The sequence below is a fragment of the Sturnira hondurensis genome, unplaced genomic scaffold, assembly GCF_014824575.4.
Source record: "Sturnira hondurensis isolate 20B ecotype Veracruz unplaced genomic scaffold, ASM1482457v3 Scaffold0010128, whole genome shotgun sequence".
Classification (NCBI taxonomy): Eukaryota; Metazoa; Chordata; class Mammalia; order Chiroptera; family Phyllostomidae; genus Sturnira; species Sturnira hondurensis.
The window spans coordinates 18,772,021-18,796,625 of NW_028082759.1; the positions used below are offsets into that span (position 1 = coordinate 18,772,021).

The 24,605-nt window shown below is 40.3% G+C and overlaps 1 protein-coding gene across 1 annotated transcript in view; it reads left to right on the forward strand.

The window, feature by feature from the left end:
* The window catches only part of SLC7A11 (solute carrier family 7 member 11), a 68,964-nt gene that overhangs the window by 18,457 nt on the left and 25,902 nt on the right, over positions 1-24,605 (forward strand). Inside the window, exons 5-6 of the mRNA XM_037058512.1 lie at positions 2,412-2,511; positions 9,010-9,054. Of these exons, the coding sequence (XP_036914407.1) occupies positions 2,412-2,511; positions 9,010-9,054 (145 nt within the window). The remainder of the gene's footprint in view (positions 1-2,411; positions 2,512-9,009; positions 9,055-24,605) is intronic.

Consider the following 24,605-nt stretch of genomic DNA (forward strand, 5'->3'; position numbering starts at 1 on the left):
TGTCCTCCATTTTTGGAAAGTGCAGAAACTCTGGGTCACTGACTCTCCTTGAGTTCTTGTTGAGGTTCCAAACAATGATGTGTCACCCTTGACCACTAAGGCACTTTTCTTTCTTTATCTCTTTGGTGGACTGTAAACCTGGAGTCAGTTTTTAACTACTTGCTTGCATATGTGTGGGAAGTGAGAGGAAGCCGCCTAGGTGTTACTGTACTGCAAGTTCCTTGAGAGTGGAAGTCATGGCATATCTTTTGCGTCTTTTTCTGCACTTTGCACTAATGTGGGTTTTTTTTTGTAAAAGATTTTATTTATTTATCTTTAGAGGAGAGAGGGAGAGAAATATCAATGTATGGTTGCCTCTTGTGCATTCCCTGCTGGGAACTGGCCTGCAACCCAGGCATGTGCCCTGACTGGGAATTGAACCACAATCCTTTGGTTCGAAGGCCTGCATTCAATCCACTGAGCTACGCCAGCCAGGTAGAATGATGTTTAAATAAACCTTAGGGTGTCAATGCCTAACAGGACCAGGCTTCCTCATAGATCTAATCTGAGAAACGCCTTGAGAGTATTACCATATTTAAAGTTAGTATTAGCGTTTTGGAGAGCATTCTTAGGTATGTTTGCTCTGTTACTATATAACAGTGATTTTCTTGATCTCTAACTCAATCACGTATTTCTCATATTAATCTGAAATTCAAGGAAGAAAAACATTTGTACTGGTATAAATGGTGCATTTATTTCAACTCTAATCAGATCTCAGATCCTAAAAATAGCTCCGTGCTCTGCATTTGCTGGTGAGGATTTGTGAAACTTCCCTTGGAGTGTCACGACCATCTCCCATGACCTCTGTTACGCAGCCAAAATAGCCCTCAGGTTCAGAAATGCCTCTCTTTTGTAATCATCTCGAAACGGCACTTTTCGGGATATTTGCTTTGGGAGCTGATCTTTATCAAGTTTGGTTTCTCTGATGGATTAGTCAGTGCTGCACAATTAGGAATATTGCCTCTTTAGGTCCAGTAGAGCCCACATCACCATAGAACCACTTACCAGATGTTTTTCTCTGAGTTCCAGCATTTTTAGTACCCTTTTACGAGGACACAGAGATGGCTAGTGATACAGCCATTTCCAAATTCGCTGTATAATTTTAAAAATTGAGCTGCATTAGGGAATCTAATGCTTCCAGGGAAAAATCGTTTAGTGTATAACTCAACATCCGCTACTTTTGTTCTCCAAACTCACATACGTCATATTGACAGGTACGTTGTTGCTGGGCAACCGAGGCGGCAGCAGAGGTTTGAGTGAAGGGAGAAGGTCTTGCACATCAGCCGCCGCCTGTAATTTACTTGTGTGAAGACCAATGTTGAAGTCGTGGCCCAGTTCCTATTTGGGTAATCCTGTTGGCCGCTGTCTTCGGGAAAGAAACTTTTTTGGATGCTTAGTTTCGAATACTGGCTGGCTAAATCTGAATTTTTGTTTTTTGGTAATTATACAAAAGATACACAAGAAAGGGGCCCATCACGACTCATAAAGTAGAGAAAAGTGTGATCATCGAAAGTGTTCAAGGCACACGTCAGTGCAAAGTGTGTTTACAATGTATCTGTTTAGAGTTCAGTATAGTTCCTTCTCAGTGTTTCTAGAAGGGGCCCAAGCCATTCTCTAGAACAGCGTTTATGGACTTTCACTGTACAGGGCCTATGGTCTCTGTCACAACTAACATACCTTACTGTTTCAGGGTGACACCAGCGCAGACTGATAGTGTCCATCATAATACCCAAACTAACGGGCCCGGCGGCACTCCCATACAACCCCTTTACCGAAGAAGCTGGGGGTGGGGTGAGGTGGAGCAGATGTAGGTGCAAGGCGTGCCAGCCCCGCCTGTTGGTGTGTAACGAACTACAGAGGAAAAGCGGAAGGCTAAATGATGTGAGGGGGCCATTCCGGGCTCTCTCTCCACCTCCTCCTTGAGCACAAACCCATGGATCCTTCTTGCCAAGCATTCTGCCGTGTTACCTTTATTTGAGAGAATTCTATTATACGCCTATTCAAGTAGGCTTACCAAACATCCTTGGTCTTCATTCGTGGTCCAGCTCTGTCAAGAATAGAGGCACACTCGAACAGGGGGATTTTTTAAAAAATGCCACTCTCCTCTTTGCTGTAATTTTATTAAAAGAGAAGTGTGACGTAGTGTGAGGGGTGACCAATAACCTTTTGGGATTCCCATCTCTAGAACAGGTCAAGTATTAAACGATAACAATGGCAATGGGCAGAGGGTATGAAATCTAGACCTGAAACAGTAGCTTATAGCCACCCCTCCCACCCGGTCTGGTCTTGCCCCTTCCCTGTGCTTGTGCTTGAACAATGAATGATAGCCAGTCCTTTGAAAACTCTCCGAATCTTTTGTCTTCTCATTGCAGGGCAGACACAGCACTTTAAAGATGCCTTTTCAGGAAGAGATGCCAGTATCATGGGCCTGCCCCTGGCTTTTTATTACGGAATGTACGCCTATGCTGGCTGGTAAGTTGGTATCCCTTAGTCCAGTCCATTAACTCTGAGTACTTTCATTCACGGCCAAGCAAAGTGCTAGGCAAATGTGAACAGTCGTAGCCCAGTGCGATTTCCTTCACTCCAAGTGAAAAAGGTGATGTGGCTCCTCCTACCTGGCCAGGTCCTGTGCAGGTAACAGTGCAAATGTGACTGAGGTTTCCAGTCGAGGTGAGCACTGGATTTAGCCCAATGTTGTAAAAAACAAATGCTGGGTCTTAAAGAATCAGTACAAATCATTTCTAAGTGTGGATCAGTAAGGACGTCATAGTGTCATGAGATATTAAAAATTGCTACTTTGCTTGTCAAAAGGCCTTTTGGCTGAAGATTCAAGGGTGTTTGCACATAGAGATTGATTGATTGTTCTGCACGTTTCCACAAGAAAGGAAGAATTTGGGTACGGAAATAAGATGTTTCCAGGAGGTAAAAGGGTGCTCTAAAGGCAGAAAAGGAGAAACGAAGATAGTGAAATCAGTCATGCTAGATAATCTGTTACCTTTTAAAGGACCTTACAGATTCCTCGAAGTGTACTCAACGTTGGGAAACAAAATATGCACAGCAAAGTTCATTAAAATCTCAACACCATGGGGATCCCTGGCCTTCGAGGCGTGTCCAACTGTGATACCATTCTGGTTGGGTCATCAGAACTTTGTAGTTACGCCTTGCTTTGTTTGGAAATTTAACTAACAATAATTGTGGGAAGAGTGGGATTTCCCTAATTGAATTCTATTGCTCTAGTACAGTGATTTTCAATTTTTTTTTTATCTCATGACACACATAAACTAATTACCTAAATTCTGAGACACAATCGCCGATCTGACCAAAAACATATATAATTTCTAATCGTTCCCACTGGATGACTATTGTGTTGGCTGTTGTCGTATTTTTACTTGACAATCAAAGGGAAATAGATGTCAGTGCCCGTGACTACCTAGGCAGGTAGTGAATGTTAACAATTCTTGGAACGCACCTGTTGAAAGTCACCAGTGTAGTTAAGATTTAGTAGAAGAGACTTTGGCTGGAAGGCCTGTTAGGTATAAAAGTATTATTTAAATATCAGAATTGCTGAAGGTTGTTAGCAAATTGTAGCTCTAAGGAATCTAATATAAAATATTTGTACATCCCTGATTACGTCCTAGACATTGTGTGTAAGCATTAGTGTTGAATCCCTCGGTGTTTTGAAGCCTTTTAAAATCTTTGCCCAAAGCCCAATGTGCTGCTGGGCAGAGAAGAAAATAGAGTTGTGACACAGGGTTAGCAGCAGAATCAGCCGCTCTGTGACTGTTCAGCCTGGATCGGAACTCGGGAGCCCCAGGGCGTCTGCCAGCTGCTGGGAAGGTCACCGGGAGATGCTGGAGCCAAGTGGGGAGGTGGCAGGAGCTTTCGGCGAGAGCCAAGGGCTGGGAGCCGGGCAATATTCAATCGGGAGTGTGGACTGTGGAGATTGTCACCAGGGAGACTTGATTAATTCTGTTGAAAGAAGTTTCTTGTGCTTTTGAGTGCCATGCCTCTGTTCCCACGGAATATTAAAGCGTTCTTCTACCCCTCTCCCCCCAGTGCCAGCCCCTGGGTGTTCAGATCGCCTGCTTTATGTGGGGCAAATCCCCACTTCTGTAGGTTTTTGCAGGCCGATAGATTTCTTTATGGATAAAGGCTCTTTTCATTGCAACTTATCTTATTACCTTACTGTTTAGTTTTATTGATATTGAACCCAAAATGTTTGTCCTGTTAAACTGATTTAAAAAGAGAATGTAGGTGAGACAAACAACCTTGAGTCAACATTTTATGAAGTGGGCAGTTCTCATGGGCCCACAGGACTGCCCACCGGGGCAGAAGGCAGGAAGTTCTCATTGAAGAAAAGATAAGGAATGAGGAAAAGAGGAAATAGAAAATGAATAGGCAACAAGGAAATAACATAGAGCCCAGAGTTGTCTTGGTTTGGGAGAACTGAGTAGATCCATGTTGGGCCCCCAAATTTATCTCGATGCTCTTTATAGGGTAAATGGGGTTTATAAGCACTTTTATTTACATACTTACCCATAGAATCCTCATGTCTACTCCCTATTTAAAAAAATGGGAAACTGTTGGTTTTCTTATATTCTTAGGGTTCGATGATAATCCTGAAAATTAAGGCCAGGATTCTGAGTGAAGTGTTAGCTGACAGAAGGGGTGTATGTAGGTGTACGTAGGTAGCTATATTTTGATACCAGGTTGTTGAGCTACCCGAGCGCTGCTTCGTGGATGGGTAGGAATGGCCTGGTTGCTAATCCGTGGCCATTGGTTTTAGGAAAAGGAAGCTGTGTTTGGAAGAGATGGTCCCTTGGCTTGGAGTTCCTGAGGGAAAGTTCCTGTGGGGATGCAAATGGAACAAGAGGGAGAGACTAAAAGAGCTCCTGGGGAGAGAGGGGCTCAGTCACTTTCCAAGTGCGATCCTGCCTCTCTGACCTCTTTGTGACTTTCCTGATGAATTCAGGAGACTGGGCTGTGGAATTAGAAATGGGGCCGAGTAAATGAGGCTGCGCCCCCTCTGCGGCCGCCCTGACAGTGCCAATGAAGAGAAAACCGTGGGAGACGTGGAAGCAGGCCAGAGCAGCCTCTGCCGTCAGCCCTGAACCACCGCGGCTGCCAGTCGAAGCCTCGAGACCCTGGCTGTCCTGGCGGTCTCGCTCAGCCCCCGCCATCCCTTCCCAGTCACCTCCCTCAGGGTTGCATAGGCCCAAGGCTCTGCCAAAGCCTGGATGTGAATACAGTGAGATTTTGGCTGTGAGGAGTGCAGAACCTTTTTAGAATGATAAAAACCCCTTCCCAGAAACATAATTGGGGGAGAGGAATCATTAACCCACCAGGTCACAGAGTAGGGTCAGAACAAGTTTTATATTCTTGCCAATGTCTGTGTGCAGAGAAATCTATCTGCCTGTTCCCTTTGTGGCCCAGGGGAGTGCCACCAATTTCAGCCCCATACCTGAGCCAAAGCTGAATATTGGTGGGTGGGAATAAAAAAAAAACAAAACTGTGTGATAGAAAATAGGCTTTCGGTGTCTTTTTTTTCCTTTTAAATTCCATCCTCAGTGGATTTGGTCTTTCTAAGGCACCTGCTGGGATTATTTTGTACCATTGTGTCAAATCCAATCTAAAGAATAAGCCTCTGTTTAAAATAATTCACACAGTTGGGTACTGGGATGCATCGTCAGCACCTTGTGTGCACAATTGTGGAAAAGCCGAACAGTAGGTCTTGTGAGCATTCTCTGGAGGCCCGGAGGAGAGCGGATGCTCTGGATTCATTGCTGGAGGCGAGGGGAGCATAAAGGTGTATTTCCCATGGGTACGACTGTTTGGAACAAACTCAGAAGCTTTCTCCTTCTCACCCCCACCTGCCCCAAGCCTTTTCCTTTTCTCTATTCTCTGGAGCTGTGGCAAATATTTGAATGGTGTTCTTTGTTTTCGTAAATATGTCCTTTCTTGCTTAACATTGTTGGAAAATATGCTTCTAAAACAAGTGTTAAGAAGGAACTGCTTATTTTTGACACAGAAGCCTGGAAATATTTTTTGGTTTGTGTGCCTTTTTTGTTTGTTTGTTTTGCTTTTTGCATTTTCTTTGGGTACTTCCCATTGCCTTGGGCTTATAACAAACACATCCAGTCCCTCAGAGTGCATATTCTAGATATAAGTATTGATTGCTGCTTGCATTCCTGATAGATAGAACTACAACATCAATTTTTAGAAACCTACACTCTGGTCATTAGAAAATATCTTTGGAAAAAACTCACTAACCCCACCTGAAAAAAAAAGGAAAATATTTTTAGCTGCTAATTTTAAAAATAAATTTTATCCCTACTGTCTTTTCAGCTATTTACATTTCTACTTAAAACACATCTTTAAAATATTTGACACTTTAACCTTGTTAAAAGATAAATTGATAAACTTAACCATTTTAAGAGTTTATCTGAACAAAATATCAATTCCAGTTGGGCAGCATCCCATCTGGTAGACAGAAAGGAGCTCCGAGGAGCGTTATAGAATGAAAGATTTTCATAGGCTGAAGAAAGTGGGAACAGGAAGTTATTACACTGGATAAAAAAAGCAGATTAGTGACTGCAGGTTTACTTTTCTGTTGGTCAGGCCAGTGACCCAACTAGTTCTTGTCAGATGATCCTGATTGAGTGGTTTCAGATTCCATTTCTGGGAGAGCTGAAACCATAATTAAGTCTTGGTTTGGGGACATGAGGCTTAGCACAGGTGACTCCATTTTGGGCCTATTACCTCTTTGGAACAACCATGAACATCAACTGCCTACTTGTTAATTCAAATGAGGTTTTTTTATAGAGATGGAATATGACAGGTTTTCTCATTGTTGTTTTAAGTCACAAGAAAGCTTAAGTGTATTAAAGGCTGATGGGATAACATTCCAGCCATTTCATTTTAGACTGTGGAGAATTTGGACTTACAGACCCATTTGTGAACCTATGTAATTGGTATTTTACCATCTATGGAACACTAAGAGAACAGAAGAGTATATTGAAAATGTCATTTATTTATTTTGTGGAAATTTCCCAAGCCTATGAAATAAAGAAGTAGAAAGGCCTTGGTCTTTATACATACGTTCAGGCTTCCCCATTGTGAGTCCTTAGTTTTCCCACCCTCACTATCCAGCCATCTAAGCTTGTGCATTTGAGTAAGGCGCCTGCCTCAGTCCTTCTTCCTGGGACCCTGAGAGAGAGCTACAGTGTTTCGAAGGGTCTCCGGCCGTCCCTGTAGGTTGGAAGAAGAAGTCAAAGATGCAGTAGACATTCCTGAATAGGCAAAGTAGGTCACAACGTGAAGAAAAGGGCCCTGAATTTCTCTAGGACTGTAACTTTGGGGTTAATGTCTGCGGTCCTATAGAACTTGAAAGTGTAATGTTGTGTGCCCAGAATGCTTCTGGTCGTGTAATAGACCCAGAAAAGTGTTCAGGACTTGGAAAATACTCGGAAAGTTCTTCTCTCTCAGTTATCAGCTAATGGTGTGGTGACTCACAGTGTGCCTAAAATTAGCTGCCTAAATGTACAAGGAAGAAAAACAGCAAACTCAGAGCCTTGTGACCTGAGAGGATGCATTCTGGAAAATAGTGAATTGAAAGAGAGAAGTGCGAACTGAACATTTATCTTTCATCCCACTTTCTGTTCCTACCTGCCCTCTGTTTATATCTAGAAAGCGGGTTCCCTAGAACTGAGGGATGCTATTGTCCTACTTCTATTGCCCTGCAAGTTTTGATGGGCTGGTCACCACCACTGATATCTGGACTCTCAGCAGCCAAAGGCCATGTGGACTGAGATTCTGTTCTCGCCCGCGGGGCCGCACTGCAGTGCTCAGGTGTCACTCATAGCCCCACGCATAGCACCTCACCACACCCCATGCTCATGCGCTCTGCTCAGTCTGGGACCTGCTGACACCACTTCGCCAGCATAAATGTTAAGTAGCTTCGAGAGCTCAGCCAGTGCCTTTTCTAGAACACCCTCCCTGGCCTGCCACTCTGGGGGAGACCTCGCTCGTCCCCCATGGTGCCCTGTGTGTGCTGTGGCATTGTCTCCTAGGCGTGTCCTGCTGTCGTATGGACCATTCTATAAACCATGCGCTCCCTGAGGACAGAGACTGTGTATTTTACACTTTTGTGTTCTTGGTGACTGACACATGATAGTCTCATCTCTTCCTGCGGGAAGGCGGGGTGTGGGGGGAAGTGCAAAACACGGTGGGAAATAGTTGGTGGTTGACATTCATCTACCCTATGACCCAGTGATCATATGCTGAGCATATAACCAAGATAAATGAGTCCATGGTGCCCAGAAGGAGGGGTAGAGTGTATTTATAGTACTTACATTCATAATCGCTGTGAATTAGAACAAATCCAAATGTGCCTCAACAGTAGACAGTACGGTGTTACATTCGTGGGTTGAAAAGCAACAGTGGAAAACAATGAACCACACGGATGAAACTCACAAGCACAAAGGCCAGCAAAAAAGCCAGACACAAAAGAATGACCAGTATGTAATAGTTACACAAGCAATAGCAGCCTGTTGTAGTGAAACATTTAATCCATGGCGGTGAACGAGAGTGGTGGCCTTTGCGGGAGACTGGGGGACACAGGCAGTGGTAGGGGCCGTCTCTGGGGGCAGGAGTGTTCTCTCTCTCGGTCTTGCTGTTGGTGACACAGGTGTGTAAATGTGTAAAAATTCTTCCCCAGACATTGAGATGTGTGTGATTCACTATTAGTTTATTGTAGTTCTATAAAAATGTAAAATTAAAAAGTCCCTCTATTATTATGGTTTAATATGAAAATGATTTGTGGGAGCATTTGGTTGTGGAACATTCTCATCTTACTCTAAGCATTTAGATAGTTTTCATAATTCTCAGGTTGAGTTCAAATATTTAAAATTGGAAACTTTGAAATATGATAAAAATATATTAATGGCTTATAACTTATTTATATCTCTTTAGGTTTTATCTCAACTTTGTTACTGAAGAAGTAGAAAATCCTGAAAAGTAAGTAGACGTATTTACTCTGAAATGTTTATGAGGATTAAATGTAAGGTTATAGAGTTGAAAAGGAGATTTAACAGAGAACTTGAGTGTGGGCTAGTCAACTTTATAATTATCATCATTGTCATTCTCTTCGGTGGAAAACATGTATTTGATTTTATCATGAATTATTAATCAATAACTTTATTGTATATTATATATTTAATAATAAACTATATAACCTGGAGGCATAAAAGAATAAAGTTGTATTTTAGGCAACCTATTTTTTAAAACTTATGTGCAATTTAACACGGACTTAACAGAACCTTAGTTTCACACATTGATAATATCAATGTTTCAATAGCTACAAATACCAAAGAACAATGATGTATGAATTCAGTTTTTTACTGCAAAAATTTTCTCTCACCTCAAAAATGTGAGAATAATAACACCTACCTCATTGAGTTGAAGAAATGAGTTAATGTGTATAAAGTACTTAGATTAGTGTCTGCCAGTTTTGATTACAGTTTTGATTCTCTGCTCATTGTTACTATTATCATATCCTTATTTTAGGAACAATGTAAATGTTACTTATGTAAGAGTGTTTTCTTTTTTTTTTAAGATTTTATTTATTTATCTTTAGAAGGGAAGGGAAGGAGAAAGGGAGAGAAATACCAATGTATGGTTGCTTCTCATGTGTCCCCTGCTGGGAACTGGCCTGCAACCCAGGCATATACCCTGACTGGGAATCGAACCGCGCTCAATCCACTGAGCTACACCAGCCAGGGCTGTAAGAGTGTTTTCTATACTTCAATTCCTAAGCAGTTCTTTCTTCAGTGTTTTTGAGATACAGAAAATTATTTCAGCCCATGTTGAGGCTTCTAAACTTTCGGTACTAAATTTGAATATGCATTTTATGATCTCTCCTATGTTTGTTTATAGATTTCATTGAATTTTTATATATAGAAAAAAATAAATTTGTACTTTAAAGGAGAAACATAAGATGTAGGAGTTTTATAATAATTTAAAAGTGACTATTGAAACTAATGTAGAGTGAGATTATTATCACCGATTATGTTGGGTGAAATATTTTCATTTCCGGGAAATCATGATTCTACAAACTTCATTAAATATTTCTAGAATACTTCTAATTTGATATTATATTTTAAGATCTTAAACTAAGGCACTTCTCAGGAGAGATTAAAGAGGAATATCTGGATTTTAGGTCAAGATAATGAGGAATTATTAAAACTTAAGTTGAAGAAAGACACATCTGATACCTTTCTTTTTTCATAGTAGATATTCAGATAGTTAGTTTTTGCATGGGAGATTTTGTGTAAAATTTACCCAACACATTTATCTTCTCAAAATCAGAATATGAGAAATCCACAAAATCTCCTCGGTAGAAACTAATGATTAAATTTGTACCAATGTATTTATTTATCAACCAAAGAAATTTGGGATTTTGAGCAATTTATTCAATGTATTAATTTTAAAAATAACATTCCTCTGTAACGTTGACAATCAGTGCAGGTCTTTTAAAAATAAATCTTATTTTTTTAAATGCAAAGAATGCTTTGGGAAATATTTATGGTTGAATATAGAGAACAGATGGTAAAATTATGTGGACCTAGGCCAGATGTGTAATTTGTACTATTCTGTAGGTAGACAGAGCTCCAAAATACCTTCCGTTACAAGGGAGCGTGATCATAATTTCATCTCCTTTGTGACGTGCCAAGATGAATGTGTTTCCCTATCCGTCTCGGTGCAAGTGTTCAGGTGCGCGGCAGTATGCAGCTTCCTGGCAGCTGGTGAAATGACTCATCAGCTGCAGGTACAACACCCTTCAGTATCCTCCTCCCCCCCGGGCAATCCATTTTTTCCTAACGCTGTGATTGAATGGAAAAAGGGCTCATTAATTTTGATCAGTGGAAGTGAGATTTAAAATACATAGAATGTAGAATAAGGTTTCAAAATTACAATTGGCAACACTTTATATATAATTTAATTTCAGTGCAAACCTCTCGAATTACCTCACATTACTCGACAGAATAATTTCTGAACTTCTGCTGCGAGCATGACTTATGGAGGAGTTCTGTAAATGTTATAGCAAGTGAGAGATAAACTGGGAGATTAATAGAATCAAAATATCCTGGTTTGTGACTTCTTTCTTAAGTCTCACCTACTCTTAAAAGCTTGTAAAGCACTAATCCTAAAATGTGGGGTGAAATGTCTGCTCTATGTTTCCATTTATAACATTAAAAAATGTTCCCATGATGTTTCTTACAGTATTTTCTTTTCCAAGAGCAGTTTTGGATCTATGGGTGTAGCAATACTGTGAGAGGCATTTAACATTTTATGTGAAAACACAGTAATTATCATTGAAATGTTGTGATAATAGAAAAATATTGCATTTGCTAATTATCTATAGCATGGTGACTGGCTCCACAAATGAATATATTGAGTAAGAAGAGTATTTTGTGGAGCATGAAAATCCAAAGCTTGGATCATGTGGTGATAGAATCCTAAGGAATACCTGAATTTTAAACTGTCATTCCCCCTCCCCCCAGTGAAGTGTGTGTAGTAATGATTGCTAATGGGTATATTTGCTTTTAAATATCTAAATGTTTTTATTTGCAAGTCTAGTAGGTTTTTCCTATGAGATTACTTTTATGGCGACTGTAATCTATCATTGTTCAAAAAGTTACACAGTGCAAAGAACATATCATTGAGATGTATAATGTTTGTAATCCTGCTCTCAGATTGATAAATCATGTCTTGTGTTGATGAAAGCCGAGAAACGAATTGCTTTACTCTGACCTTGGGAGGCTGATATTAGTCTGTTTGCCTGTTAGACTTGTTTCAGTGTTCTTCTCACTTCATTTATTCCTTCTGTTCTAAGAGTTGGAAATAGTAGACTGGGTGGAAGTCAGTAAAGCTTGATATCATCAGTCACTTTTGAAGAGCAGGCTATCAACATGCTCTGAATAATCAACTTTAATAGGAGGTTTAAATAATCGGAGTGTCATGTTTAATTAATACTGTGCCTGCTGCCAATTTATATTAATTGATGCCTGAAAGTCATCACACCTTGTACCAATGATAATTTGAAAGAAGAGAAACTTGGATTGGGGAAAGGGCCCCAAGACCTTGAAGGCACTGTGAAGGATCAGACTGATTCATAAATGGTCCACAATCACATTTCTCATTCGGTTCAGGTGTTGCGTAAATACTTAGTATGTGTGTTTTTAACCCTTGTTGACATATGTGAAGCTACAGTCAAGGTGTTTATGAATAACATTATATTTTTGTAAGGCCTATTGCTTGTAGGACACAGGCAACTGTTCACCTGATCAAAACCACAGCAAAACAAAACAATTTAAAGATCTTGCCCGGATGTGCTGTAGTGATGATGAATGACAGAACCATCAACGGCTGGTTTGACGTCTTTGAACTTGCATATTGGCATTTTAAGGGTGCAGTTTCTTAACGAGAGACAAGTCTTCCTCTTTATGTTTTGTAGCTTTCTAACTTAACAGTCGCTACCAAACAGCATAAAAGGTCTCAACTATATATGTGGAAATTAGAGCAACACGATATCTTGGGATTTTTAAATCAGAAATTAATATTCTCTACAGTAAAAGAAAACTTCCTAAGTTCCTTTTACAAATAAATAACGTATGTTCTTAAGGCATGCAAACTAATTGTCGTAAATAAATGTATACAGAAAAATCTAGATAATTAAGTCAAATTAATGTGTAAATGAATTACCAAATGAATCTCTTGAAAATGTTGTCTCCTAATGAGGGTGATTTTTTAAATTCAACTTGTACCCAAGTTTACAAAGATTTCTTTGGCAAAACAGGGCATCTCTTTATTATGGACAATAAGGCATTGTTAGAATTATCTTAATACATGACTGTACTTCTCTTCGGTTGTTAGAATGATTGATACCGGAATCAAATTGATTGTATTTGGTGCATTTACTTGTGGAAACATATATAAAAAGTTTTGCAAATCCTTTTAAGTGTGTTTCACAATAGGAGGATAATTATACTGGTTGAGCCACTGAGGCAGGCTAAAGGCCAGCATTAGGCCGCATGTCCCAGATAATAGATGGCTCTCTGTTCAGAGAACAAGGTCATCTCACCACTCACCCTTGCCTTTGCTCAGTCTAAAAATTTCTCACTAATGGAGCATGTGGTTGATGTACCCTGGGATCAAAATTCTTGCATTTCTCAGCTTCACATATGCATAAAAAATACATTTGGCTCAAACAGTTTGTTCAAGGAAGGCTAACGTGTCAGATAAGTGGTGCAGAAATTATAGGGTTTTATTATAATATTTTATCAGGCTATAATCAAAGAAGACACGTATTAATCCTTCAAGTGCTTTGTGAAAGCCATTTAGATTCTTCTTCTTTTTTTTTTAATTTTAGGGATTCTAACCCCGTTTTGAGATAGAAATTTGAAGGTCAGTTCTTCTAACTGTTCTACATCCTTTCATATTAGTTGTTTCTAAATTTTAATTTTAATATAACTGAAGTTTATATTCTGAGTATAGACTCATGAACTCATGCTTTAGGAGTGATGTGAGTGATTTACTTTTACTTTGTGTTTCTGCTCCCTTTCATTACCCATAAAATACTCAAAATATTTCAGAATTAGAGGGGACTGTGGATACTATCTAATGTAGTTTTCCACCACATGCATGGATCTCCTCTATAACATCTTTGAATAGATAGAATACGTGCAAAATAAAGGGAAAAACTGACCGTGACTTCCTTGAACTACGTGCCCCTTGTTTTCACTTGTGCATATTGATGAGCAACCTACTTGTCTCTGTGACTGTTTCAGGCTTGGGGAAGTTTTGAGCCGGGTGTCATGAGTAGGTGGGCCAAATGTCATGGCTGTAATGGACACAACACAAGTGAGAGAGCAAGGGATGCATATACCGGAGATGACAGAGTTCACATCCTCTTTTTTTTTAAAGATTTTATTCATTTATTTTTAGAGAGAGGAGAAGAGAGGGAGAAAGAGAGAGGGAGAGAAATATTGATGTGTGGTTGCCTCTCATGTAGCCCCCACTGGGGACCCCAACCCAGGCATGTGCCCCACCTGAGAATTGAACCAGGGACCCTTTGTTTTGCAGTCCGATGCTCAATCCACTGAGCCACACCAGCCAGGGCAGAGTTAGTGTCCTCTTATCTGCAAGGACATACCTTCTACAATCAGAAGTAATGTCAGCCATTAGTAGGTCTCCTGCTTTTGAGTTTATACTTCTAGTAACTCCCCGCATGCATATTCTCCTTTATGCAAATCAGCTATCCTTCTCTTTGCCTGGATTTATAAGTTAATGGCTGTACCCAACAGGTGACTTGTAAATAATTTTTGGCTTGGAGAAAAACTTCTTAGACCACTAATCTCTGGTCTGTGGCTTGCCGCGTGGCATCCAGTGAGATCTGGCGTTGTCTTAAGATTCTCACAAAAACGGAATAATACCCCATTTTGTTTGTTATAGGCAGAGACAAGATGTATCCGGCCCATTATATTTTCACTTGGCATGCACTGAAAAACATTTGATAGTTTCGTTCTAGTCATATGAAAACATTGATTATTTTTATTGATCTACTCAGGAAAATGAGCAACTCTTGAATTTGTCTAGATAGGCACTAAAACTGGGTTACCAACGTAAACATCTAAAGTGAACCGAGTGAAGTCGAGACCTTCCAGGAAAGAAGAATTCCCATCACTTTTATGAACTGTAAAAATATTTACTTTCTGAGTCTTTGAAAATAGCGCTGGTTCAGGAAATCAAAATTTGAATCCTGTCTCCTTTTAACTAGTTCTTTGACCTTGGTTAGACCTCTAAATTTCTTCTGGATCTTTTAAATAGAGGGTAAGAATCCCTATACGATAGTTCTCATGAGATTATGAGGATAAAGTACGTGAAATTCAAAATGTTAATGACTCAACAAGTGATGTAAAAACACTATCTGCAACCAAAGGGTATATCCTCAAAGACAGGAATATTTCATAAGCTTTGGAAAAAATGAGAGGATTAGTATAATTGTTTTATGAATGTGGGTGCCTTTCTTATACACAGGACCTATAAATCAGCTTGAAAAGTCACTCTGCATCATCAGCAAATTTTTGATTATTGATAGTTAAATGTTCAGAAGATGATGAAAACTGCTTTTTATTTATCTCTAACCTCTCTCAGGTGGTAATATGCTCATGCATCATAATCATAATGAATTCTTGGCAGACTTTTTTTCTTCTGTACCAAGTATTTATGTGCCCACAACCCAAGCTGTCATCCTCACACTGTTGGCTGATGGTGCAGATATAATGGACAGACTATTTCTATTTTCGATGCAGTTGTCTATTTCTAGATTCACTATCTTACCAAGAAACTTCTTTATGAACTCTGACAAACAAGGTCTTGATCTGAGTGGTTGGTATCATGCATTTACATTGTTATTTTTATTTCTAAAGAAGAGCCTACTCAGTTGATACAAAATAGGAGAACACAAGTTGTTAATTTACCCCCCAAACAGCAACAGTTTAAAATTTAGAGGCATTGTCATATCCTTTGCTGCCTGTCCCTGAGAGAATGACCGGGACAGTAGACTGTCAAGGAGGAAAGAGAAATGGCATCAGGAAAGGCCAAGAGGACAGACATTTGGGAGAAAGTGAGACGCAAGATGCCTATGAAAAGCTTTACGTGGTGGGCAGCCCCCCAGGATCAAAAAATACCTGCTGATTAAATCTCGGATTACAACCATAAAAATCATGGTTTTTATGAATTTTTGCTAAATCAAAAATGCATAGCCTGTATTAAAACTATAAGCAATACTCTTCAATCTAACTACTAGATGGGTTACAGGATAGCATGCCAGGTTATTTTTAATAATATGTTGTATTATTTCCATTCTTCGGTTGAGAAAGTTAAAGTTCATAGAAATGAATAGCTTTCATGGCCATGTAGTTAGTCCATGAGAACACGAGGATTAAACTCCGTGTTTGGCGTGACGCGTGGACTATCTGTGTGACTCCAAAGCTCTTACTCTTTCCAACTTGCCAGTTGGTCTCTTTGGGAGGCAAAGCAGAAGTGATCCATGGGTGTGCAAGGTGGTGTAACGGCTGATTAAGGAAGTAACTTTGCTAGAGAAGAGGAAGTTGGAAGAGAGTAGACCTTGGAAATGTAGAATAGAGAAGTGAAGTCATCTCAGACAGGGAAGCGTGCACATGAAGCCATAGAACTGTTTGGTGGTTCCAGCGAATAGCGTGTAGACTGCTCCAGCTAAAGCAAAGGACTGTGAAGAGTAGAAGACAGGATGGCAGTAAGGTGTGGATATTGGGATATGTTGGCCCTTCATCTCCTTTATAAGCGTTTTGGACCTAAGCTATCAGCCAATGGGATGGGTGTGGGCGGGTATGTTGCAAGTGTTTATGAAGTGTCTGTGAAGCAATGACCAAGGAAGCTGAATGTGATGGCAGGTTCAGCGGATTTTTTTTTTGTTACACATATACAGTTTAAAGAGAGTTGTAGTCTAAGAAGTCACATTTCAATCTTCTTTTATACGTTTATTTATTTTTTTAAGATTTTATTTATTTTTAAAGAGAGAGGAAGGGAGGGAGGAGGAAAGAAAGAGAAACATCAATGTGTGGTTGCCTCTCCTACCCCCTGCCACTGGGAACGTGGCCTGCAACCCGGGCATGTGCCCTGACTGGGAATCAAACCGGTCACCTTTTGGTTTGCAGGCTGGCACTCAATCCACTGAGCCACATCAGCCAGGGCTATATGTTTATTTTTAATAACAGGAAATGTCCTTGAGAAGTTCATTGCCTTCTAGAGTTGAACCATCGCTAGAATCCAACCAGGGACAAATCCTGTGGCAGAGAGTTCTGGCAAACAGACCACACTGTCCCAGCCCATAGGTGTGCACTGCAGTGCTCAGAGAAAAGACGTAAGTCAACATGGTGTTCACACACCCCCTTAAAAATATAAACTTGCCTTGTTTCTGATGAAAAGGACACTATCATTTATTATCCTCCATGCCAATGGAAAGAGCAAATTCTATTAAATTAAATGAGAAGAGAGTTCATTTCAGGAGGAAGTGTCGAAAAAAGGGAATTTGGTTAGGCACTGGAATTCTCAAAATATAAATAAAAGGGATTATCACTTAGCCACAATTCTTTAGATATGCTGGTTGAAAAAATGCAGCAGACCATTGTCTAAGTTTGCTTCCAGTTCTAGAACATTATGGTTCTACTTTTAGGCTTGTGAATATCTAGGAACCAATGTGTGGAAGCATATACCACACTACAGATCTGTGCTGTTGGGGTCAGGTACTAGTCAGATAAAGGGAACACCCAGTTAGATTTTAAGGTCAAATAGAAATTGTAAGTCAGAGTTTAGAAGTATTTCAATCAAGATGTGTTAAAGAGCTGGCTTTTAAACATTTTGTATTCTAGGGGGAGGGTAGGTTATGGAGGAGAGGGAAAGACCTATACCAGTACAGGACAAGAGTCGTCTCTTGCAGGACAACAGTGCTACCTGGGAGGCAGCTGGCACTGCCAGGAGCAGTGAGACCCCCACTGGTGTTGTGAAAAGAGGCCTGAACAAGTGACCGTGTTCTAGTTCTGCTTCTGGAAATACTCAATTTTGTGACCTTAGCTACATCCGTGATCCCCTCACTGCCTCTGATTTCTCTGCTACAGAAAAGACACGGTGGAGCACCAGATTCTGAGCTTTCTTTCAACTCGAGTGTGAGCTATAGTCCTTGTAGATGATACACAAGTACCTACTTTGAAAGCAGAGGATGTTATTTTGGGAGTGTGGCCAAGGGACAGAAACTTAGGCAGGACACCTGTCCCAGGAAGAAAAAGTATCACAAACATAGACGCACAGAAGGGATTCTGTAGCTGATTTCTAGACCTCATGAGGACTAGGAGATTAGATAGGACTGAAGTTTTTTGAGTGAGTTATTTTGGAAATGGGAAGAAGTTAGAATGGACACTTGGGAGGAAGGGAGCCAGACTGGCACCCCTGAAGATGTAGGGTTAGATCCAAGCTGTGGGACCTAATCCAGTTGGGTCACCTTCCGCACAAGGTCTTCGATAGGTAGAGTGTGTGAGCAAGAATCTAGATGTTAATGTGCTTCATAGGGTTAGTCAATGATGTGGGCGATGGTAAATCCTGGACTCGGCTCGCTATTTTATCACATGTACCTACAGAAGGTATGAAATGGAGTGCAGCCCTCTGTGGTACGGGAGGGCCACACTAGCCTTTTACTATGTGTTTATTTTCCTCAAGAGTCTAGAAATATATATTGAGGGAACTGCCTATGCCGAGAGGTACTTTCTCCAATAGATCTGCTTCAAGGCTTATACACTTCTGAGAATTGGCTGGGGTTGCGTCATTTATTTATTATTTTATGCTGCCCCCCAGAGGTTGGGGTGTGGGGAGAGAGATAAAGAGAAAGAAAGTTTTGTAGTAATTTGCAAAAAAATGTATATTCCTTTACTCAACTGTTAAGTGGGTTTTCTACTGCTTATTTTGCAGGGTTTCTGTGAGAATTAGGAATAATAAATAGATGGATGTGTGACGGTACCTTGCTTATAGTAGACACTTACTTAATGGTAGACCGTTTAGATTTTATTAGTGTTATCAAATGCCATGTCATTGGCTCATTTGTCATCTGATAGAGATTATCAGACTAGGACTCGTGAATGTGGGCACGCTGTTTCTTTTCTCCTGCACTGCCTGTAAGGTGCGCTGGAGACCCATTACAACGTGGTAAACACTTTTATTTGGAACACGTTTGCAAAGGAAGCAGCAAGGGTCTGGGTCTCAGCGGCAGGCATTTCTAGTCTCCGACATTGGAGGGCGCTTTTCAAAAACGTATCGTATTTCATTGGTTTTCTAAGGCGATAAGCTCATAGCTTTTAACAATCAGATGGTTTTCCCAGCTTATTATTTATTACTGTGCCGGCTTCTTATTTTTCCCTTTTCTCATATTCTCTCTCTTTCTTAAAAGTTAGATGTGGAACAGAGAGAGACAGCCAGATGTGACAAAGGCTTAACACTATCCAATACTATGAATATCAGTTGAGCATTCAGTGCTCGAATGCCAAGGCCACTGTTTATAGCAGGAGTGCATTATTATATGGAAAATACTTTATGAAATGAAGTCTATGGCATAGCACTAATATTTTAGAGTAAGTGAAAAATGAAAGCTTACAATATGTAACAAAAATGAGGGAGTAAAAATTGTAATCCGTGATTTTATCAGCAGGCATTTTTTGATCCTGGGAGGCTGCCCACCATGTAAAGCTTTTCATAGGCATCTTGCGTCTCACTTTCTCCCAAATGTCTGTCCTCTTGGCCTTTCCTGATGCCATTTCTCTTTCCTCCTTGACAGTCTACTGTCACGGTCATTCTCTCAGGGACAGGCAGCAAAGGATATGACAATGCCTCTAAATTTTAAACTGTTGCAGTTTTATGTGACCTGTGTATAAATAGTTCTCCACACATTTCCCTTCTTCTGTTCACACACTGGCGTGGCTGGCCTAGTTTATTAGTCTAATTCACTGTCACAATTAAAGACACAGTGAACTTGACCTTGAGAGAATAAAGCACAAAGGCCTGGGATGTTAGAATTGGAAGTAGCCCTCAAATTATCCAACCCTTTCATTGTAAAGATAAAGAAATTAAAGACACAGAGATGGATTGATTTGTCTGTTTACAGGTTAAAACCCCAGGCCCTTTCAGCCTTCCTTCCAAACCGTTGGTGCTGTCGAATACAAATCTAAGAGAGCTGGATATGGCAAGACTGTAGCGTTGAAAGTAGCTGGAGGAAGAATGTAATCACCAGGAGGGACCTGTGTGTCTTCTGAGAATAGAATGAAGCTACTTTTAAAAATGTGCAAAAGCATTAATGTTTGCCTGCATTCAACTTTCTAAAGCTGTTATTCAGACACATAATGAAGAGGTCCTAGGCTAGCAGAATGAAGTAATTTATTCTAGGCCATTATTGAAGGGCATTGGTTACAAGATTAAAACAGAAACTTTATGATTAGGAAAGGCTGGAATGGTAGAACACTATCAGGAAATAGTTGCTTTTTATTCTCTCTAACATCTTTATAGATGTACTGTACTTAAAATAGTTCTGATTCCTCTTTGGGGGGGGGAGTATTTATGCTTTCTGTATTGGTCTGGTCAGGCGAACAAAATATCACTTCCTATATTCTGGCCTGAGGCAAGCCAAAGAGAAGTGAATATAGAAGACATGATTAGCTTAGTTTTGAGTCAGAAAAATGACAAGAGAAACTCGTGAGATAGATAGCAGGAAGAGGTCATGGTTTTAAAATACTAATCTGTAGCTACCCAGAGTCCGGCGGACAAAAGGTTCAATGTCTTTGAAATGTGCGCAGTGTTTGGCCCTTTGATCCTCCTAAGCCGGAACACTCACCAAGCAGGGGTGATGAAGCTGCAGATGCTGGAGGAAGGCAACTGCAAACTGAACTCACTGCTGCCCCTCCCTGGGCTTGGGGGCTGGCGGTCCCTGAGCCAAGCCACAGCCTGAACTCTGAATGGCAGTGGGGAGGAAGCTTCAGTGTGGGGATAAAGGTACTTTTCAAACCGTCCTGTTTATGATGCAAGCCGGGGGCGGGGGGGGGGGGGGGGGTAGGCGCTGCTGGAGTTTCCTGTTCCCCCAAAGGCAGCAAACATGCTGTGATTTCTACAGCAACCCCTGGGCCAGATGCCCTCCCCTCTCAGCCCAGGCTCCCCAGCACAGGCCTGGGACCCAGGGGCGCCAATAAGCACACCAAAGCCTGATTATCTTTGTTCTCTAGTTCTCCTAGCAGATACAGCTTGTGTATTCCACTCTTAAATGGCTAGAACACCAATCTCCACCTAGTAGTTCTGGTCAAGTGATCCATTCAGTCAGGTGATAGAGAGTAAAAAAAAAAAAAAAGTAATGTATTCTGTATCCTAGCAGAAAAAGTCAAAGTAGAACTTTGAATTTTAGTAATTTGATAAGCTAAATATTGAAATGTAATGACATTTAAATATGATCTTGTGTTTTTAAATTCTTTATACTGCTCTTGTTTTATAAGTCTTTCTGCATCCACAGGTCATTTAAATCTCACTCAGATTTTCTGGGTTTTTTTCCTGATTCCTTTTTATGTCCAACTTTTTAACTTACCTGGAATAGATTTCTTTTAGTGTGATTCAATATATTTTCTCAACTTCCCCCCAAATTTCCCAATATCCCAGCATTTATTGAAAACTCATATAACCTCTTAGTTTATGATATTTTTTACTTACATAGTTTATAATACATCATAACTGATGATATTTGTCATATTATATATTAAGTTTTTTATGGTTAAGTTGTATTTTAAGATAATCTATTCTGTTGCATTTATCTTTTCTGTTGACATATCAGCCAGTTATTACGCATTCTTATAATTAGAAGGTTTAATACTCTTATCTGGGGGAAGGTGGCATTAATTACTACTCTTTTTCACCATATAAGTCCACATTGAATATAACTTATACTTGTACGAAGGCAGTTTCTACTTTTATCTTTTCAGGAAGGGGAAGAAAATCTGTCTAGCCCTTTGAAATAGAAAACCCATAGTTTTTAAGTTATTTTGATTTTATTATCTCATAATGTAATCTGTGTTATATAAATATATATTCTACATGTATGGCTAAATCCTTTATAGCCCGGAAGTTTCCTTTGAGAACTATGGTTAGTTATTAGTTTAGTTTCTTCTTTTTCTTCTTTCAGACTATAAAAATAGGAGCTAATTAAAATAACCTACAAGGTAGCTGCCAATGATATTAAGGTTACTCTTTTCCCATTTTGGCATTCTTTTAAAACCCCTAAACTCTACTAATAGAACATATTTTATAATGTTTTTCTATTTTTCAGAATACTTCTTGACAAAAATGCCAAAACGGAAATATCAATAGAAAAAAACAAAAACAAAAATTATTTATGATCCTTATTATTGTTGAAACTGCCCTAGAAGGGGTTAAAGATGAATTAACTTAATTATTATATATGTATCCAACTAGTTCAATTTATATTTCTAAGAAAAACCCTTTACCACATTGGTTATAAACAGGATAATACACATGGTCACTAAGCAACATATTAGAAAGAATAAGAACTTTTCCTTGACATTCCTATTATCTTTGAGCTAAATATTTGTGAGAAAATGTTTTAATCACATTTTTTACCCATCTCTTACATGTTTCCTACTCTTCCTACAAAATGAGAAAGGCAGGGTTGGATTATTTCATTACTAGCCTTTATTTTCCCACAGTGGTTCCAATTCACTTGGTGTATTCTAAGTTTGTGCATAAAAATCAACATGAAACATAATTGTGCCACTGTCTCAAATCCAGTAGTCGTTCAGGAAGCTGGACATTTTGCCCAAGAGTGGCAGCTGGCAGCTGTAGCGTAGTTAGAAGTGACTCTGTCTTGTGCCTGTACGCATCCCTGGTGACGTCATTTCCGCCGGGGGCCCATCTCCACTGGCTATTTCCCCCAGACCGAGGGCGCCCCCGTACTTCTCATGTTCCGACACCCTGCACGTTTGTGCGGCTGACCCCCCGCCGACGGCCGCCCGCCCGCCGGTTATGCTCTGTCCCTGTTTTATGGGGAAGTGTTCATGTGTGGCTGCTGTGTTTGGTATGGAATCTGAGATGAACTTCAGGAGGTTTCATACTTTTTATTAAAAATGATTTTGGCTAGGGGCTGTGTTATCCTGTTCATAAATCAGCCCTTCTTGGGGATTTAATAATTTATAATTCACATGAGCATTGGGTGGAATAAACATTTCTTTTCTCTGCTAAAGCTGCCTCTTCACTTTGTTTTTTTATTTATTTATTATTTTTCCCCTTCGTTGCTTCCATTTATTTTTTTTAAGTCTTCTTTGGGGAGGTGTGTTCAGATTTATTTCACGGCTGTGAAAATAATGGAAGAGGAAGAGTCCAAATGATAGCGTAGTTGGTGGAAACTGTTTAAATATGGCGAAGTTTTTCAACGGTTCCTATCACTATTGAAAATGAGCTTTTATTTTAAATTTTTTAAAGTAGTTATCTCTCTGTTTTAGGGAACCATTCTTGTAAGACATGGCCTAAAAGTAAGAGGTTGGTAAAACCAACAAAAAAATAACAGAGGTCCAGGAGGCGGGCCACTCCCTGCACACACATGCGGTTGCCAGTCCCTACAGTGTTACCCTTGAGGGAGCCAAGCAGTCCTGGTAACCCCTTTCGAAGATGTTTGCTCCAGACATTTAGAACAAATACTCTGAGTGCACTTCATAACCCTCAGAATGGCCTTATATTTTTGTAGAATTTGGTGAGTATGAATACGTAAACAAAGACATTTGAAAAGACAGGAGTTAGAGGATTTCTTTTCCTCATTAAAAATAGTAAAACATGGGAAATACTGGGTTGGGCAGGGTACTTAGAAAAAGGAAGGAAGGAGTGTCTGGGGCGGGGGCTGCTCTGCAACAACCTGGCAAGACTGAGGTGACCATGTGGGGACCCAGGGGTGACAGGAGAGCCACGCTCCAGGGCCAGGCCTCTGTGTCTTACTGTGTTTGGATTTTAGATGACACGAGAGAATAATTTTTTGTTGTTGTGATTAATATCTTTGTCCCTGGAGAAATAACAATGCCCAGCATAAAGAAGATGTTTGAAGCCCTGGCTGGTGTAGCTCAGTGGATTGAGCACGGGCCTGTGAAGCAAAGGGTCACCGGTTCGATTCCCGGTCAGGGCACATGCCTGGGTTCCATTGCAGGCCAGTTCCCAGTAGGGGATACGTGAGAGGCAACCACACATCGATGTTTCTCTCCCACTTTCTCCTTCCCTTCCCCTCTCTCTAAAAATACATAAATAAAATATTTTTAAAAAAAGATGTTTGATAACACTGGCTAAACCAGTGTTATGTAAACATAACATAACCAGTGTTATGTCACTGGCTAAATGAGTGACCGCTGTGTAAAGGACTTTGATAGGCGCAGACGGCAGTATCCTCAGTAATATGACTACAAACGCCCGCCTGGAATTCAGGTGGAATGTTACAAATTTGTTGGCAGTAAGGTTTTGATAAGCCTAAAGGTATCAAATACGGCACCTTATAAAGACAGTCCATGAGTGCCTGTGATAACATGCTCCACATGCGTGGCCTTTGGTGGGTCTGACCTGAGCTCCAGACCCCGTGTGAGATTCCGAAAGAGTGGACAGACGGCTTATCCCTTCAGTGGTCTTCCGCAATGATCCATTGTTTTCAGCCAGGCTGACATTTTGACATTGCGGTGATGGGAGGTGATTTAACGTGTTGGTTTCTGGTTGAGGACAGAATCATACTCTTCAGAACACAGAAGAAGGAATTATAAAGTTGGCATCCTTGTCTCTCCTCTGACTGACGGAACAAGGCAGGGGCAGAAATTTCTTTGGGATGTGCTGATATATGAGCAAGTGTTCAGCTGACTTTTCAAAGTATTCTGTTCAACCATCTTTATGGATTCGCTTTATTTGCT